Source organism: Panthera pardus, unplaced genomic scaffold (assembly GCF_024362965.1).
Source record: "Panthera pardus isolate Hobbes unplaced genomic scaffold, ASM2436296v1 HiC_scaffold_11, whole genome shotgun sequence".
NCBI classification, from domain to species: Eukaryota; Metazoa; Chordata; class Mammalia; order Carnivora; family Felidae; genus Panthera; species Panthera pardus.
This window is the reverse complement of record NW_026526666.1, coordinates 95,842,043-95,861,584: the sequence shown is the minus strand read 5'-3', so window position 1 is coordinate 95,861,584 and position 19,542 is coordinate 95,842,043. Positions and strand designations below refer to the sequence as shown.

Sequence of the window (19,542 nt, the reverse complement as noted above, 5' to 3'; positions counted from 1 at the left end):
CCCCGCCTCCCGCACCCTCCGCGGCTCGCGGCTCGGGGTCTGCTGCTGCTCAGGCGAGCGGCCTGGGTGCGAGGGTATCCGTCCACCCGCAGGGCTGAGCTGGCCTGCAGACTCACGGGGGCCTCCCAAGGCCCCCACCCCCCGAGGGACACCACGTTCTCGCCCTCGTGGATATGGGGTGGGGTTTGGGTGGCGTGGAAACCCCCGCCCCTGGTGTCACCGCCGTCGGCGCCCGCTTGGCCCCGTTCTCCCGCACGTTCAGCCGTGAATGCCGAAGTCCTGTGTCTGCACGGTGCTGGGCTCCCGGAGACCCCGTGTTCCACGACACCCGTCGAGCGTGCCTTTTGGGGACTGTTCCCTGAGAGTCAGACCGGGAGCTCAGGCTCTGGAGTTGGCCACGTCTGGGTTCGAATCCCAGCTCTGCTACCTGCTGACTTTCTGACCTTGGGGAGTTACTTAATGTCTCGGAGCCTCAACTCCCTAATCTGTGAAATGGGGGCGAGGCTGGTAGCCGCCTCAGGAGGGTTTTTTTTGGTGGGATTAAATGAGATAGAGCATCTAAAGGTCAACTCGGCAGGCTGCAGGCTCGTGGCCGGAATCCTGCCTCCTGTCGGCTCTTCGTCCTCATGCTTGTTCCTGCCTTTTGGAGGGAAGATGATGTCGGCCGTTGGAGTGGACGCTCTCGGTGCAGGGACGGCAGCACCAGAGAGCCGTAGAGAATGTGGCAGGGGGCGAGGGGGGCTCCCACCAGGCCTGCTCTGCAGGTGGACATGGGGCGCGCAGGGCTGGGGCAGGGGCTCTTGGAACAAAGCCAGTGGCTTTGAGGTTTTTCTTCCCGGCACACACGTAGGAAGGGCCTCGAATGCAGAGCAAACGGGAAAAGCCAGAGCACCTTGGAAGTGTCCCCTTCCTCTAACCGTGTGCCCTTCTCCCCTAGTGCTCCTGCGGGAAGAAGTGTCCCGGCTCCAGGAGGAAGTCCACCTTCTCCGCCAGATGAAGGAGATGTTGACGAAGGACCTGGAGGAGTCACAGGGTGGCAAGTCCTCCGAGGTCCTGTCAGCCACCGAGCTCAGGGTCCAGCTGGCCCAGAAGGAGCAGGAGCTAGCCAGAGCCAAAGAAGCCTTGCAGGGTAAGTTACTAGTCGGTGGCAGTTCCCTCCCTCCCCTTGCCTGGGGCTCAGGCTTGGGCCACAGGGGCGCCGAGGAGCCAGGGTCCTGCCTCTGCGGGGGGGAGTGGCGCGGACACGGGGGTCTTCCGGCGCCTAGACCCCCAGCTGAGGCCGCCCTGTCCCCCTTTCAGTAGATGTCTGCCTGTCGCAGTGTCGGACGCTTATGTCACTCCCTCCTCTGGGTGACCGCCACCTGCTCTCCATAGTGGCCGTCCAGGCCACCTCCCTCTGAGGCGTGGACGGCAGGTGGGCGTCTCTGCTAGATCGGGATGTGGACCCAGCAGCTGGGTCTCCTCTTTCCCGCCATTTTCGAGGTCCTTTAGCACCTCCCCTCACGGGACGGTGTAGATGCACTGAACCCTCTGCTGGAGGAGGCGTCCGTCCACCACGTTCGCTCTCGTCCAACGTGGCGGTCTCCCGGGGGGCTCGGGCCCCTTCTCCCGTGGTCGGCCTGGAGGGGGCTCCCCTCTGAGAAGTGCGGTGTCCGGTGTTCTCTCCGAGGAGACGAGAGAGGAGGTGGGAGAGAGTGTGGTGCTTTCTGGCTGAGCCGGGCCACCTGTAAGCACCACGCGGCCAGCCAGAAGCCGCTTTAGGGAAGGAGGAAGCCAGCGGTCCCACGTGTGCAGCCCGCTCTCCCTAGAGCTGGCCTGGGACCCTAGCGGCTGGCATACCCCTCACTCCTGGGGGCCACCTGCCCGCGCTCTTTGGGGCTTGGGGGGGGGGTCTCAAAAGGTTATTCAAGCAAGGTTGAGAGTCATCCTCTAACAGTGCGTGGAGACCTCGGACCCGTAACCCAGGGCAAGAAAATGGCCTTTGGGGCTTCCTGGATTCTCTGGAGGCCCCCTTACTGTCTCTGATTCTCCTGGGCAGGGCGGGGTGGGGGGGGGGGGGGGGAGGGGGGGAAGCAGTAAAACTTGGCAACCTGCTTTCCACGTGCCATTTTACTAGAATGATAAATACCCTGAAAACTTCATTTTTGAAGCCAAAGCGGTTTTATTACTTAGGTTGAATTCAGGCTGCTATAGCAAAGACATTCCAAAACGGAGTGGCTTAAGGAATTTGTCTCTGTCTTCCATAACCACCAAGCGGAGCATTTTAGGCTGCGGGGTATCTCTGCTCCCCCTCGGCCTGGGGGAGATCCAGGGAAAGAGCCAAAATCGAGGGCCAGACGTTCCCTTTGGCAAGAGCTTGGTGATAACGGCCATGCCCGCCTTCAGGGAGAGCTGGGGAATGTAGTGTCTACCTGGGCGTCCGGGCCCACCCACTGGGCTAACTGGGAGGGAAGCAGGGGCGGGGAAGGTGGGTTTTGCAGGCCAATCAGTCGGCTCTGGTACTGGGTTTCCCTGCCCGGAGCTGGGCTATGAGCAGCAGAACATTGGCACACTGGCCAAGCAGGCTGTCTGTCCAGCGTCCCACTGATGTCCCCCAGGAAGTCTGGAGAGTCATCTTTGAGGGTGCATAGCCCCCTGTGAATTCTTTTCAGCAATACGTGTTACTCATAAAGACAGGTGAACCATTTCCTGCTGGGGTAGTGCTTCCGGTGGGGCCACTCAGTGTTCCGGGTGGTGTCTTCAGGCCAGACGGGGCCGGTGGAATGTGCTGTGGTCCAGCCGATGCTGGGCGATTGGGAAGTCATCGCGCCGGGCACGTACGCATTTGCTGCCTGTGCAGCCATCCAGGAGTCTGGGCAGATCTGTACGAGCTTCGAGCTTCCAGGGGTCTCCTGACATCACTCCTTTCTCAGGATGGAGACTCCAGTCACGGGAAATCTCCCTGAGGAAGTGCCTCGGGGCCTCGGGCTGGGCCAGCTGGTGTCCTTTGGTCTCCCTGAGTGCTATGACCCTGTGGAGAGTTGGGACTACCTTGGACGCAGTCCCAGCCACCTTTGCCAGTATTTATTCCAGGGACGGGGAAGCCTGCTTTCCATGTCCTTGACCAGGGAAAGAATTCTCACCCATATTTGCCCTTCTGGACCCGTCTGGGGATGGGGGGATGGGGGGGCGGGGCGCAAAACCTCTCTAAGTTGTTTCTCGGTCCAAAGGAATGGGCAGGCTCATTTATCCACCATTCCCCAGCTCCTGGGACAGACAGTCTGCCCTCTCCAGACCTCGTTCCTGGCCTGAGGACTGAGGCGATGTCTGTGAGGGTGGAGAGCTGCCTGTTAAGATGTGCGTGCTTGGGACGCCTGGGTGGCTCAGTTGGTTAGGCGTCCCGACTTCGGCTCAGGTCACGATCTCCCAATTCATGGGTTCGAGCCCCACGTCGGGTTCTCTGCTGTCAACGAGGAGCCTGCTTCGGATCCTCTGTCTCCCTCTCTCTGCCCCTCCCCTACTTGTCCTCTCTCTCTCTCTCTCTCAAAAATAAATAAACATTTATATATTATATAAACATTAATAAACATTATCTTCCTAACTCTTTGCTGTAAGGCGTCTTATCCATCACCAGAAGTCACCCACAGGCGCGGAGATCTGCCGGAGGGAGTGGCTCCCTTGTCAACAGCAATCTCAACAACAAGGGCTTGTCAGTATTCATGACAGAAAAGCCTTCTGGAGCACCTACTGTGTGCCAGCACTGGATCTGTCCCTCACCCCAACCCTACCAGGGGGTATCAACCCCCTTTCCCAGATGGAGACACCTGAATGAGGTTCAGAATGGTTAAGTAACTTGGTCAAGGTTATAGAGCTAATCACAAGCAGAGACAGAAACTTTCCCCTGCAGGAGCATCCCTCTTCTTCCCTCTGGGGAGTTCAGTCCGGTGGATGAGAGCAACAGGAGTCCTTCGTAGCTCAGGAAAGGGGACAGCAGACTCTGGGGTCAGATCTGGGCTTGAATCCCATCTCTATCTAACTTACTAGCTGCGTGACCTCGGGCAAATTCCCTAACCTCTCTGAACTATATAGTTCTCTTGCTGAGGGTAACAAAACCAAAGCTGTTTCTCTTATAATTGGGGCCAATAATAGTAGCTACTTCAAAGGAAGAGGACAAGATCACTTGTCATCAGGATTAAATGAGATATAAAGTGCTTGGCCAGTGCCTAGTACTGTTAGTGCAAACACTTAGTGATTACCGGACGAGAGGGGGCTTGGCACACCTCGGATCTGCCTGAAGATGTCGGTCCCCTGATTCCCGTTAGGGGTGGCCTGGACCTTAGACCCCCTGAGCCCACCGAAGCTCAAGGTCACGGTGGTTCCCAAAAGCAGTGGGCACCTTCAGCCGGCCCAAGCATCCTGCCCGGCATTCTCCAAAGTCATAAATAAGACACTTTCTCCCCAGCCACAGCACGTGGTGAGTAAATTGCAGACAGATGTGGGCAGAAGGAGGCTGGAGCATGAAAAGGGATTTATATGCCCATAATGAGGAGAATGAGAATAAATGCGCAAAGCAAGTAAGCAGCAGATGTTGGGTGATGCTTGTTAACAGCCGGCGTCCCTGCAGTGGGAAAACACAAAGCCCCCAAAGACTTCCACCCTGGCAGTTCCCTGCCTACCTGCCCCCGTCTTTGCCTGGGGGTTGGATGAGACCAGAATTTTCCAGAACGTGAGAGGATGAGGAACTCAAGCAAACACCAGAAACACCAGCCCGGGGTTCCAATGCCAAAGCAAAGCAAAGGGCCACGTTCGGGGAGAACAGGGTTTAGAAGATTCCTTGGTTCCTTTGGGGATGAGTCTGGAATGTCAGGTTTAGGAGTTCGGTCTCGCTGTGTGTGTAAAGGCAGAAGTCGAGAATGATCGTTCAACAAAGAATGGCGTTATTGTGTGTTTAAACATAACCGGGGTCCTCCAGCCCTACAGGTGCAGTGAGCTTGCGGCTCATGGGGCCCCTTTGGGGTGTCTGTCAATTTCCCCAGCTTCCCCCTCTCAGTTCCATTGATTCCCCCTGAGAATCAAGGCATTACAGAAACATGACCATGAAAATTTGCTTCTGCCTTTTTTAAATGGTGTGTCGAGTGTATTGAGCATTTTCTCGCAATAAATACTCTTTGAAAACATAATTTGTAATGACTACGTAATGTTGTAGCAAATGGAGGCCCCATAATTTAGCCACTTCCTGGTTAGGACACATAAGTTGTTTCCACTTTTTTCTCAAAGATCTGGGTTTGTAAATCAGTTTATTTTCTTAAGACAACATTTCTCAAACTTCCTGGTCTCCAGACCACTTTATACTCTTTACAAAATTGAGGACCCAAGAGGTCTTTTTAAAAAAAATTTTTTTGTAAATGTGTATTTATTTTTGAGAGAGAGAGACAGAGCTCGAGCAGGGGAGGGGCAGAGAGAGAGGGAGACACAGAATCCGAAGCAGGCTCCAGGCTCTGAGCTGTCAGCGCAGAGCCCAATGTGGGGCTCGAACTCACGAACTACGAGATCATGACCTGACCCAAAGTCGACACTTAACCAACTGAGCCACCCAGGTGCCCCAAAGGAGCTCTTATTTATGTGGTTTAGTTCTGTAGGTGTTTACTATTCTAGAAATTAAAGCTGAGAACCTATTTAAGTCTCCGATAATTTATTTTTAAACAACAGCAGTGAAACCATTACGTGTTAACATAAATTTAAAATTTTTAATGAAAAATACTTATATTTTCCCCAAACAAAGCTACTTGAGTGAGGAGAGCAGCAGCGTTTTACATTTTTGCAAAACCTTTTTAACGTCAGACTTGCCAGAAGACTGCCAAATTCTCATACCTGCTCCTTCAGCCAGGCTACGGTGATTTGTTGTTTGAGTTGAGTATCTGGCAGCAAACAGATAATATTGGAAAAGGGAGGAGGGTATTAATTGCCTTATGAGGTGATTGTAGGTATTAGTAAATTTGTTGGCATACTAAAACTCACTAGATGGTATCTGAGAGATTTGCTGCTGTGTGCGATCTCAGACTTTCTCTGGTGAGGGTTTTGTGTTCTGTTGCAGTGAACATAGCCATTGGTCTCGTCTGCCCTTTGAAGGGATACTGCACCACACACGACTTTTTAGCATCTACTATTGATCACTTTTTTAAAAATAAATGTTTATTCATTTTTGAGGGAGAGAGCATGAGCAGAGGGGGGGCAGAGAGAAAGGAGGACAGAAGATCTGAAGTGAGCTCTGCCCTGGCAACAGTGAGCCCGATGTGGGGCTCAAACTCGTGAACCGTGCGATCATGAGTTGAGTTGATGGTCACTCAACCCACTGAGCCACCCAGGCGCCCCTACCATTGATCACTTGAGCAGTGCATCCCCTGAATGATCACATCTTCTCAATGATGACATACTTCATTATCCATCACCAAAAAGTCACATTTATTAACATCACCACTCATCTCATCAGAAAAGTCTTTAAGTCTTGAGAAGCTATTGGCATGGTGGCACATCACATCTGCCGAAATTCTCACTTTTGTTTGAAAGCTCAAATTTTATCATCGACAACCAATATGGTCAGTTGTTTCTCAGAAGGAACAGGCTCACTTAGTTCATTTGTGGACTTAGCAGTTTGCCAGGTACCTCGGTTAATACGTTAGTCACTTGTCTGTCAAGTACATGTGGTATTCTATGGCAAAAGTGGCTAGTTTAGCTTGCAACTCAAATGGTCATGCAAATGTCTTTCGTCAAGATAGCCTTTGTTCTTTGGCATGCAGCAAAAGAGCTTTCAATGTGCCTCCATTTAAAAAAAAAAAAAGTATTCGGGATCAAGTTTTAATAAAATTAATAATTCTTACTGCTTCATCAAGGACATTCGGAAGCAAAACTGTGCCCTCCCCGTTTGTTTGTTTGTTCTTTCAAGAACAAGTGCATGGTGTCAAGAACATAACGACTAATATGGTTTGATGCCTCTGCCTGGATTTCTGCTAAGATGGTCAGCATTTTACTCTGCGTTGCTTTCGTACCAATGGTGAAAATACACAGTAAAAAAGGCAAATAGCATCATAGCATTATTATGAAAATAGTTTTCCTCATGGATCCCCTGAAATGATATTGCTGGTGGTAGTGGCGACAGCTAGCATTTCTGAGCAGTGTGTTTATGCTACATACTCCAGAACTTTAGCTCATTTAGTCTTCCCAACAAGCCCAGGAGGTGCGCTGTGAGTTTGCCAGGAGTATGCGCAGTACCTGGTTCGAGCCAGGTTTGGACTTCAGCAGGGTGGACTTCTGCCCTTAGGGGATGCTGGCAAGGACAGAGAGGGTACTCATGCAGGGGAAACAGCTTGAGCAGAGGCAGGAAGACCAGTGTGACAAAAGCCACGTTCTCGAGCTGCCTTTCAAATGGCGTTGCCCAAGACCCCATTAAATTCTATTTGGAGCCGTGGCCTCTGTCACGGTGGAGGTCCCGAGCCCACCTCGCCCTGACAGGGTCACGACATGGCCCTGAGCCTGCGGCAGGAAAGGGAAAGCCACGCTGGCCTCTGTCCTGGGAGGAGAGCTTTGCTATGAGCGAGGGAGGGGTTTTCTTCAGAGTTGCAGGGACCCTTGCTCGGCCGGGGTGAGCACTGGCCCCAGATGGCCGTGGACATGGGCCAAGTCTGACAGGGGCCTCAACCATGATTCTCCTCGGCCCTGCTCGACTCCCCAAGGGATGCTCTCCTGGCCTCAGAGACCTCGGGGGTGGGGGTAAGGTCCTTCCCGTAAGAGCAGCACCGCTGATGTCTGATCAGGCACGGAGAAAGCGGGGCTTCGCGGCCTCGACTGAAACACAGGCGAAGCGGGTAGGGAACAGGGATGGCACCTTTTCACTCAGATTTAGCAAGCCTCATCCGGGACCTCCTGGGGTTATTAGCCCCGTGCTGAGCCCTCCACACATCTTCGTTTTCTGGTAACTTCCGAACAGCCCCGCGACACAGGTAGAGTGAGCCTGACTTTACAGTTGGGGAAACCGAGGCGCCAGGAGGGTCTTGCCGCTTGCGGGTCTCAGCATTGGAACTTGACCCAGATCCGTTACTACCACACCAGGGTCAGTTTTTGCTCAACGGAAATCTCTTCAGTCTTCATAAAATCATACCCCACTCCCTTGTCTATTTAACAAACGCTTGTGGAGATCTATCTGCCAGGCATTGTTCTGGGCCCTCAGGGTAGGTCTGTGAGCAAAACAGACAAACGGTCCCTTGGTCATGGAGCTGATGTTCTAGAAGAGCGCGCCAGTTGATAACTGACGTATAACAAACTGGCCCCAAATCTTAGTGGCATAAAAACAACCACCAGTGTTCTTATATGTCATGATTTTGTGTCGGGGACTTAGCAGGGCTCAACTGGACAGTTCTGCACCTCTGTGTGGTGTCAGCGGGGCCCCGCCGTGGGGGACCCTTCCACCAGAGTCCAGGACGGCTGCACTCATGTATGGTGCCTTGGGGAGGGGGTGGGGGCGGGTCTCAGCTGGAAACGATACCCAGAGCACCCGCGTGGTGGTCAGGCCTTGCACATGGAGACTTAGGGCCCCCCGCAGAGAGGGTCCTCCTGCACGCTTCTTATGGCCTGGCCTCAGACGTCACTTGGCGTCACCTCTACCACATTCTGTTGGTGACAGGCCAGCCACAAGGCTAGCCAGACCCCACGCTGTAAAGAGCATGCGGTATGGGAGATACTATTGTGTCCATCTTTGCAAAAATACCATCTGCCACAGAGGAGAGGGAGAAGGCCAGCGACTGACAATGAACAGTGTAGAAATTAAATCGCCCGACTTAGAAGATTTTGAAGGACCACGGGAACGTGGGTGTTTTACAGCCGGGTGAGATGTGACCCAGCCATTCCCTCCCCGGTGTTTACTCACCTGGGAGATAACGTATCCGCACCAAGACCGGCCCAGAAATGGCGGTGGCCGTTTTCTTCGTCATCGCTCCAAAAGCAGGAAGGAGCCCGGATGTCCGACAGATGCAGGGAATCCGGTGCATCCTCTGGTGGAATCCTACTCGGCAGTAAAGCCACAAACTACTGATCCACGTAGCCGCATGGTGGATCTCAACATAATCACGCTGAGCGACAGAGCCCAGAGAGCAGAACAGCGTATCCCGGATGATTCCATTTACATGAAACTCTAGCAAATGGAAAGGAATCTGTAAGGTCAGAGGGATGAGTGTTTGCCTGGGGCGGAAGCAAGGACAGGAGCGTGGCTCACAAACGGGGGGAGGAGACTTGGGGGTGTCGGATGTGTTCCCTGTCTTGATTGTGGTGATGGCTTCCCGGGGGAGGCGTATGTTCCGACCGTCTCTAACGGTGCGTATTAAATAGCGTGCACTGACAATCATTGAAGCCGTATTGAAAGGGGGGTAGGGGAATGAGGGGTCCTGGGGATGGTGCGTTTTGGGGTGGGCAGCATTTCCCAGTACCCCATAGGCCACATGGCTCAGGCAGACTCCAGCTTTGCCTCCTTGCCCCGCACGCCGGCCTCAGCGGGCCACGGAGGGGACCCGGCCCCGGTGCGCAGCGTCCGGCCGGTCCGGGCAGAGCCTTGAGCTGTCAAGGCCCCAGCACGCGGGGCTCCTGGGCTCACGTTCCAGAAACAGGCAGAGACCAGAGAGGTCCGAGTCTGCGTGACCGTGCCTGGGCTTCCGGCCCAGCTCTTTAAATAGCTCTAGCCACCTGGACTGGCCAGTGCCTAAGACACAAGGTGCTGCTACCCGCCAGGCAAGCTGGGCAGGCCTTTGTGCCCAAGCCCAGCGTGTGGGCACAGCAGGAGGAGAGGCATTTTTTGGCACTCAGAATAATGTAGAAATTTAGAAAGGAGCATTCTAATTCTGCTCAGGGTCAGGTACTACAGTAGAGAAAAGATGGAGGTGAACATCTGATGGTTCAGTAATATTTTTTTTAAGTTTATTATTTATTTGATAGAGAGCATAAGCGGGGGAGGGCAGAGAGAGAGAGAGAGAGAGAGAGAGGGAGAGAGGGAGAGAAAGAATCCCAAGCAGGCTCTGTGCTGACAGCACAGAGCCCGATGTGGGGCTCGAACCCACGAACTATTAGATCATAACCTGAGCTGAAATCAAGAGTCAGACACTTAACTGAGCCACCCAGGCACCCCGGCTCCATAATATTTTTAAAAATAATATACGCATTTAATGTATACATAATTAAAATACATATTTACTGAATATTTTTATTTTTATTTTTTTTATTTAAAAAAAAATTTTTAACGTTTATTTCTTTTTGAGACAGAGAGAGACAGAGCATGAATGGGGGAGGGTCAGAGAAAGGGAGACACAGAATTTGAAACAGGCTCCAGGCTCTGAGCAGTCAGCACAAAGCCCGACACGGGGCTCGAACTCACGGACCGCGAGATCATGACCTGAGCCGAAGTCAGCCGCTCAACTGACTGAGCCACCCAGGCGCCCCTGAATATTTTTAAAGAATTTTTTTAATGTTTATTTATTTTTGAGAGAGAGAGAGAGAGAGAGACAGAGTGAGAGCAGGGTAGGGGCAGAGAGGGAGACACAGAATCCAAAGCAGGCTCCAGGCTCTGAGCTGTTAGCACAGAGCCCGATGTGGGGCTCGAACTCGCAAACCTCAAGATCATGACCTGAAGTTGGATGCTTAACCGACTGAACCCCCCAGGCACCCCTTTACTGAACACTTTTATAGGCCAGGAATGCATGGGCTGTAAATCCCATACATTGTCTCGGATAATCCTCCCCGTTTTTTAGACAAGAAGACTGACAGAGCAGTAGCCTCCTGAAAGGCGGAATTTAAACCCAGGGAGGCGTGGGTGGCTCTAGGGCCTGCGTGACTTTGCCCGTGGGTCCCGCTGCTGTTTGCTTAAGTGGTTAACGGTTGGTTTTTACGACGAATCATTTGTGACGTGGCTTCTGGAGTGAGGCTGGGCCTGTGGGTCAGAGGTAGGGGGGCACCTTGGAGTGGGCAGTCGGGAGGCCAGGGCTCTCCATCAGGCTTGCCCCTGACCTCTGCAGGCCTCGTCTGGAAAACGGGCGGGTTGGGCCGAGGGTTGTGACAAGTCCCACTGGAATGTGAGCCGCATACTCAGAACACAGGGGGAAAGTACCTCCCGGAAAGCCAGACAGAAGCTTGACGCGACCAACCGGCTGCCTGCCTGTCGCCGGTCACAGAGAGTGCTGCAGGGCCTGCCACTTTGACCCCGGCCCAGAGAGAAGCTTCGGGGCCCACACCCAACAGCCCAACCTGGAAGCCCTTAGCCTGCTGACCTCTGCAGCCCCTGAACTCTGGACAAGTTGCTCACCCGTGCACTTTGGATTGTGAAGATCTACAAGAATCGTTCTGATTCAGGCCTTGCCAGCAGAACTCGGTGCCCAAGGAAAGAAAGAAGTCTTCAGCAGGAACCCATGGGCTCAGGCAGCAGGAGGGGGCACGGCCCAGGACTGGTCAGTGTCCCCAGCACCTGCTGAGCCCCAGGAAGAGGCTGTGCTGTGCTTCCCTCGGTAGGTTCTGTCCTGGATTCGGGGCCCAGCTAGACGCGGCTAGAGGGTCGGCCTTCCTGGTGCCCTTAACCCTTCTCTCTCCCACCGGGTGTTGGGCAAGGGGCTCAAAAAATGGGTCCTGAGGTGAAGGCATAAGATTGAAAACCCTGTGAAGGCTTCGGGACTGTCGCTTCCTGGGGAAGGCGGCTGTTGACTCAACATTTTAAGGCCAGGAGCACCCTGAGGTCAGGGTCTGGAGTATGTTATTTCTGCCTCTCGGTGGTTGTTCCCATTCCTGCTGCTATACGGCAGTTAGCAGGGCTGGGGAAAGAGGGACCGAGTAGGGACGAGATGCTTGCTGGGCCGCCAGGGCTCGGGAAGTGCAGAGTGAGGGCCCACACCCCACAGGTACATGCCCACGGTCGGTCACAGATTCCGGAAGGTCCTCGTGCTCGGGTGGCATCCCCCAGGCTGGGTTTCCTGGTTGTAGGACCTGTCGGTGTCATCCTGAGCGCTGACCTTTGTCTCCCGCACGGGGACCAGGGGAACGCGTCACTGCCTCTGAGTCATTTAAGGAATCTGTGCACTGGCTGAGCGCCAGTGTCACTGGAGAAAAAAGGGCCCCTGTCTTTCTTCCTCGTAGTTCAGGTGACTGCAGATTGGGGGAAACTTGCTTCCTTCTTGGGCAGAAAGGTCGGGGGTGGCCCTGGGTGGCTTCCCGGGGGAGGTGGGCGGATGGGGACTGGGGGTCTCTGGCCAGACCCGCCAGAGCGGGGCCATTGGCAGCTAGAGCTCTCAGAGGAGCGTGGCTTTGGAGACCACTAGCTCGCACGCCGACCAGGACTGTTCAGTGGCCGGCTGAGCATTGACCTCCCAGCGCCAGACCTCTCACGGCTCACCTGCGCAGGGCTGAGTGTTGGCTGGCGGCAGGTAAACCTCGAACTCGCCGTGAGGCGTATGTCCAGGTATAGAGCAGAAGAATGAGCTGGTCGGTGGGGCATCTGGGGGGCTCAGTCGGTTAAGCGTTCGACTTCGGCTCAGGTCACGATCTCACAGGTCGTGGGTTCGAGCCCCGCGTCGGGCTCTGTGCCGACAGCTCGGATCCGGGAGCCCTCTCTCTCTGCCCCTCCCCCACCCCTGCTCGGTCTCTTTCTTGCTCTCAAAAATAAACATTTTTAAAAATGTTCTATTTTAAAAGAAGAATGAGTTGGTTGGTGATGTCTTGCTGAATGTCGGAGTTTTCCAAAGCACCTGATGACAGCTTAATAGATGAGGGTGGTGGGGAGTCAGTCAGAGGCTTGTGGTCCCACGGATGGGAATGCTGTGTCTCCTCTTTGGATGAGAAGTTGGTAAAGCCCCCCTTCACCTCTTTGGGATCTTCCATGCCCACCAGGGAACCCCTGCAGGCAGTGTTCTTCTATTCTTGGATTTCTTTTCATCCGAGAGGGTTTCTGCTTCCCACTCTTCTGGAGGTCCACGCTCCCCGCCCCCAGGCTGCCAGCACATTTGAGGGGCAGTTTCACGTTGGTGATGGATGGCCACTGGGCATACGGGGAGTTCTGCTGTAGGCTGTTGTCATATGGTCTGGAGGCTCCGCTTGCCACGGAGGCTGGCTGGGGGCGGGGGGGAGGTGGCCTCGCTCCCCTGCAAGTGTGAGGGCTCTCCTCGGGCAGAGGTGGGCTTTCCAAGCTCCCCCTAGAAGGGGGGGGGGTATGATGCCAAGGCACGGTGGCCTCTGTTGCTGTTCAAACTTTGTTGCTAGTAAGTCGGAAAGATGGTGAATAATTTAAGGGTGGGATTTGTGGCTCAAAACAAGGGGGCTTCCTGCCTGCCACGTTTACACTCTATGTGAATGCCAAAAGCAAGGGCAGTAGAGATTTCCCAATTCATAGCGAGCAATTAGGAGACGCTTCTATAGGGAAGGGAAGGTGCCCCTCTGAGCTTCTGAGTTCAGCCCGAACCCTCAGGAAAGAAGTGACGGCAGGGAGCGTCCAGGAAAGCAACCCGCGGCTCGTGGAATCCTGCCCGCCGTCTTACAGGATAGTTCCTAATCTCCCTTCTATGTGTAAAGAGCAGAGGTGCACGAGGTCATGCGGGTGGTAGAGACAGGACCAGGCTCCACTTGAACTTTGGCCAAGTTGCTCAACCTCTCTGTCTCCTGTTGGTGGCCCAGGGATTACAACAGCACCTGCTCTCCGGTCCTGAGGATTTAATGAGAAGAGTCGTAGAAAGAGGTTGGGGCAGTAAGTACCCATGTGTTAAAATATCAGCGGCTCCCTCTTTATCATTATTCTTGCACTCGGCTTACAGCGACTGTATCATTTATCGTCTAAACTGGGAGGGTTTCATAAGAGAAAGAGGGCCTATTAAATAGAGTTCTGAGAAAGATGATAATCCTAACGTTGTTCCTGGGACATTAGGAGTAAACTGGGACTGTCCCAGGCAGACGGGACCTGTAGCCCTTGACCAGCAGGATAGGATCCGAGTAGCTGGACAGGTGTCAGGCAGGCATTCCAGGTCAGGGAATGACACAAACAAAGGTGTGGGGGTTGGATGCTCATGACCGTGACCGTGAGGTGACCGTGAGGTGGCCGGCCTCAGGGCTCACCTGCCCCACTGGCCCTCCATTGCACCTGACCCTGTCGCCCGGAGCACTTGCTTGCCTCCGTCGCAGGTTCGTCTGCGTTCCTCCGAGACCGCTCATGATATATGAGGACACCACAGGCCACTCAGTTCTTTATGGACCTGAAAAAGACATGATCTTTCCCATGACAGAGAGGTTTGAAAAACACTCTGGTGCTGTGATCGACGGGAGGGAGCGGAGGCAGAGAAGTTAGCTATTAAATCACGGAGCGCATCCTCGTTGACACCAGAGGAACGGAGCTTTCGGGTGGTGGCTGCAGGAAGAAGGACGCGGAAGGCAGGGGAAGGGAGGTGGGGCGGCTGGAGGAGGCTCGCATCCCTAGCCTGCGCGGCTTCCGTGTGAAAACCTCAGCAAGAGCACGTGATGCCCTGAGAAGGAGGCGTTTCCAGGCAACTGATGTTCCGCACCCAGAGGGCCCCTGTGTCTCCTGGTGGAGCACGGTGTTCTGGGGAGTCAGGTTCCCAGAAGGGTGGAACAGTGGGGTCTAAGAGATGCTGGGAAAGACCTCCTTTCCCCAGAGAAAGACTGGGGAAGGGAGCCGGGACCTGGAGGCCAGGCTCTGGGGGCGAAGTGACATGCCCCAGCTAAGCTGGAAGCTGGACCTAGACTCCCCACCCTGGACGCCTAGTGCGGTCCTCGCTTTTGACTGTCTGTGCTCCTAAGAGAGGTTTCTACATTTTAATGAAATCTTGACCCAGTAGCGTAGGATCTTAGCTCAAAAAGCGTAGGCCGGTCACCAATCTGGGGATCGTAAATGCGCATTTCAGACATTTGTGGGGCTCCCACTAGCCTCTGTGGAGACTTGGTGCAAATTAGAAACAGCCATATAGACAGATTCAGAAAAAATGTGCCCCTTCCCACTGAACACAGTCCTACTGCCCTACTAATGCCTCAAGTTTCTCTGAGCCCTTAAAATGCAGCCCTTGGGTGGAGGTGAGCAGGCTTGGGCTTGGGGGTGGGGCCAGCGCTCCCCGCTCATCCCCTCTGAGCCAAGGTTGTTCCCAGCACCCTGCGACCCCGAGGGATGCCCGGCCTGGGGCCGTGACTGTGTGATGGCAAGAGGACTGCAGACACCGTGCTGGATCTTTCCACCACCTGAATTGCTAAAGACGTCTTCCTGTGGCCCACGAGCCTGGTACGGGAAGCGCAGGTGCTGATGTAGGAAAGAGAAGTGCCAGTTAATAGCGAAGGCCCGCACAGGCACTGTCCAGCCAGCACCCTTGGCCTCTTGCTCGGAGCACTGTGGAGGGAGCTCCTGGCCCCGCGACAGGAGCCTGGCAGCTTGTCCGTGATCGTCAGGGCAGAAGGCCAGAACGTTGCTTTTGTCTCTTGAAGACACCAGGGAGCCTTTTTTCTCCACAAAGGAGAAGGGCACGCTTCTGAGGTTTCTCCAGAGACCCAGAGCTCTCCTCGCCTGTACACAGAAGCCAGCGTGTCGTTTCGGGCCTCATTGGTCCGCGGTGTTCAGGCCCAAGTGGGTGGGCATGGTGACCGTGAATACCACCCCCCGCCCCCGCTAGGATGCCCAGCCCAGCACCTTCGGGATGAGCCCTGGACTTGGCCCCAGGGCCAGAGCCTTCATCCCAGGGCTGGAAGTATAAGCAGCAGATTAAGAAGATACAAATTACATCTGCCCAGAGGTATCATTGCTCACCTCTCCGGTTGGCAAAAGCACAGAATGACACCAACACACCTGTGGGGGACTAGCACTCTCACGCATGACTGGCAGAGAGGCAGAATGGTGTGACCCCAGTGGGGGGAAAGTGAGGTACGGCGAGCAGAATCACATACGCATTTGCCCATTGATCCACCAGTCCCCCTTCAGAGGGTTTGCCCTGGGAATAAAACACAAATACGAAACAGGTTACCCTATACTCCTCATGGAATATATCCGAAGGCAGAGGGTGCTTGGGTGGCTCAGTCGGTTAAGTGTCCAGCTACGCCTCAGGTCATGATCTCATGGTTTGTGGGTTCAAGCCCCATGTCGGGTTCTGTGCTGACAACTCAGAGCCTGGAGCCTGGTTTGGATTCTGTGTCTCCTTCTCTGTCTGCCCCTCCTGCACTTGATCTCTCTCTCTCTCTCTCTCAGAAATTTAAAAAAAAAAAAAAAAAAAATACACCCAAAGGCTTAAAAGAACAGAATGGGAAACAAATCTTAGAAGTTTACATAGATTTGTTGGCAGTCCTTCTTGTGTAATAACCGTGGACTTATTCCATGACTACGGAATAGACCAAATAAGTAAACTACTGTTAGGTACCAGGATCGCCTCTGGAACATGGGAATACGGAACGGGGGAAGGTGTTGGATGGGAGTTGGAGGGGCCAGTATGCTCGTGATTTTGTGTGTGTGTGTGTGTGTGTGTGTGTGTGTGTGTGTGTGCGTATAATTTACATATGTACATTTTATATGCATGTGATTTACGAGTCGAAATCACAGAAAGGGCGAAGAAGCAGTGACTTGTGCAGCAGTGCACACGCCTGGTGCCCACAGCTCACTGCTGTTCCCCGTGAGAAGGAGCCAGGGCTCCTTGGACCTCAGTGGAGGATCCCGGGTGTGGGGGCAACGGAAAGTAACAAGGTATGACTAGACCATCCTGTCGTTCTAGAAAGCAAGGATGCATTCAGAGACAGATGGGTCAGAAACCAGGCACCGTTTGGAAGAGGCGGCTGCTGGCGAAGATGAGACACTGTGAACACCCAAAACAATGAGAAAATTAGATTCTTTTTTTTAAAAAAATTTTTTTAACGTTTATTTCTTTTTGAGACAGAGACAGAGCATGAACGGGGGAGGGTCAGAGAGAGGGAGACACAGAATCTGAAACAGGCTCCAGGCTCTGAGCTGTCAGCACAGAGCCCGACGCGGGGCTTGAACTCACGGACCGCGAGATCGTGACCTGAGCCGAAGGTGGACGCTTAACCAACTGAGCCACCCAGGCGCCCCGAGAAAATTAGATTTTTAAGGGGGGAAAGGAGGGGAGAGACGAAAGCTAGTAAGTAAGTGTGTAAATAATTAGAAAGTCACCAGAGTGGGCAAACGGCGTGTGGGCCTCCTGACAGGACACAGGAAGAGGCCACGATGTCACCTATGGGTTCGTTGGATCGGGAGCAGGCAGCTTCAGTGTCACCAAAGGACCCACAGAAGGCAAAGGGAACCGCCTAGACTGAAGGACAATTAGGAGCCACAACGGCTCAGTGCAACGTGCGACCCTATGTGGGATCTCGGACTGGGGGGTGAAGCAGCCGCAGAAGCGGTTCCTGGGGACGATTGGGGCGGCTGGAACGTGGGCTCCGTGTTGGGTAATGTCGCTGCATCGGCCGTGATGCCGAGTGAGACTCGTCAGGCGCTCTCAGGACGGGCCGCCGCCCGAGTGCTGGCCTGCCGGGCTCCGACAGTTTCGCAGCCCTGCCCTCGCACAGCGCCAGTTCCCCCGTATGTGCCCTGCGCTGGCCGAGTGCCGGGAACAGATGTTGATCCTCGTTTGCAGATAGGAGACGCGTGCACGGCGATATTGCCTCTCTTTATGAATATTTTAATATTAAAGCAGCAAATCCCAGAAAGTGCTGACCTGTAGCTTTTCTTGGTTGGCATATCCCAGGCCAGTTCCACTGGCGGGCTCGCGGCCAGCCAGGGCTCGGTGCACCCGTCCCGCCGCAGACTGGGGGGGGGGGGTGCGCAGGACCTCCGAGGGGATGCCGCTGTCTTCTTATTCCGGAGCCACTTAGGGAAAGCGGCTCCCCTCCGTGTCCGAGCTGTGTGCAAGGGGTATAGGACTCTGATGGGGCCCTGGCCGGCCGCCTTCCCGGAGACGGACAGACACAGGGGACACTGGGCCCCAGGGGCTTTGCCCGCACCTACCGGCTAAGTCATTAGTGGGTCCTCAGCAAGCAGTGGCCGCGGCTGCTTTCCTCTGTTCGGTTGAATCGAGGGCGCAACGGCAAGCACTCGCCAGGTATCAGAAACGCAGAGAGTCATTCATCCCAGAAATATCGATTGACCCCTGGCCACATGCCAGGCCCGGGGCGAGGTGCCGAGTGTCTCGTGGAGGAGAGAACAAAGTGTCGCCTCCTTCCAGCTCAGCAGTTTAGAGGAGAGTCGAGTCATAAATCAGCGAACAGACGAGAAAGAGATAAGATAGAAACACGTGCCATAAAGGATGAAAATGGGGGTGGGGGGCATGGAAGATCCTGGGGACGGGGCGAGGGGCTCCTTGGCGTGCGGTGTCAGCGAAGGCCTTTCTGAAGCAGGGGTCTCTCGCGACACCGATGGGAAGGAGGCAGCTGATGAATCAGGGTGGTGGCAGGAGGGCAGCTCACCGGGAGGGGGACAGAGGAAGCCGCTGTGGCTGGAGGGTGAAGGACGGGGAGAGAGTTGGGGGTGAGGACAGGCAGTTTCGGGAGGGGCTTTGCGATCCGAGTGAGGAAGTGGATTTTGTTATCGCGCCGGTTTTAAGCAGGGAGGCATCTCAACCTGATTCGCATGGGAAGCAGCCCCTCTGGATGTTGCCGGTGAGAGAAGACGGGGACGGGGGTGGTCCTGGAAGGCAGCTGCAGTCCTGGCAGGACAGGTTGGAGAATTCACCTGACTTTCCGGCAGATCAGGTATGGGAGACGAGGACAACTCACAGGGATGGGGGTTGGGCACCTGGCACAGGGCAGTGTCTCCTCCGGCAGGAGGGCCCTTGGGAGCCGCTGCAGGCTTGAGGCAGGGAGTGATGGGATTCTACTGGGATTTAGGAAGCCAGCCTGGGGGTGTAGCGTAGAAACAGAGAATCCAGAAGGCCCCGGCCAGGGAGGAGGAGGGGAACGAGGGCAGTGGTTCTTCCTTCAGAGGAAGCAGTAGGTGTAGGCAGGGCCTGCTTCCTCCCCACGTTTGGCCTCAGGCCCCTGGCTGGGGGTCCTGTACCATCACCCCCTCCTTCTGGCTTCCTCGAGCCTCCCTGAGAGGAGAGAGAATGTCGCCCTCCCCTGTGGGGACTGCATTCCCAGGCAAAGGCAGAGTTCCCGTGGCTTGGGCATCTACGTTTCCATCCCCACCCGATCCCGCCCTCTCCTCTCCGCCCGCCAGAGCCTGGAGTCACCGAGGGAGTGAGGGCTGCCCCGCAGCTCTGCCCTGCCGAGCTCTGCTGGAGGGGATTGGAATTAAAAACGGGGTGGCTGCACTTGGACTAATGATGCTCCACACTCAGAATTGCTGTCCTGGGCTCTGATTTTCCTGATGCCAGAAAATCCAATCACCCCCGGTTGTATTCGGTCTGGATGCAGTACCGACGGGATTCGTAAAATCCGTCCAGCGTGTGGGATTCTGATCGTTGCCTGTTTGGGGGGACGGCTGTCAACGCAGGCAGCAGGCGGGCAGTTCGTTCACAAGGGCCACCCTTACGCAGGTGGGGTCACATGTGTGGC

General features: G+C 54.8%; 1 protein-coding gene across 1 annotated transcript in view; it reads left to right on the top strand.

Moving 5' to 3' along the window:
• The window catches only part of KAZN (kazrin, periplakin interacting protein), a 1,070,250-nt gene that overhangs the window by 942,442 nt on the left and 108,266 nt on the right, over positions 1-19,542 (top strand). Inside the window, 1 exon segment of the mRNA XM_019461891.2 lies at positions 938-1,129. Coding sequence (XP_019317436.2) covers positions 938-1,129 — 192 coding nt within the window.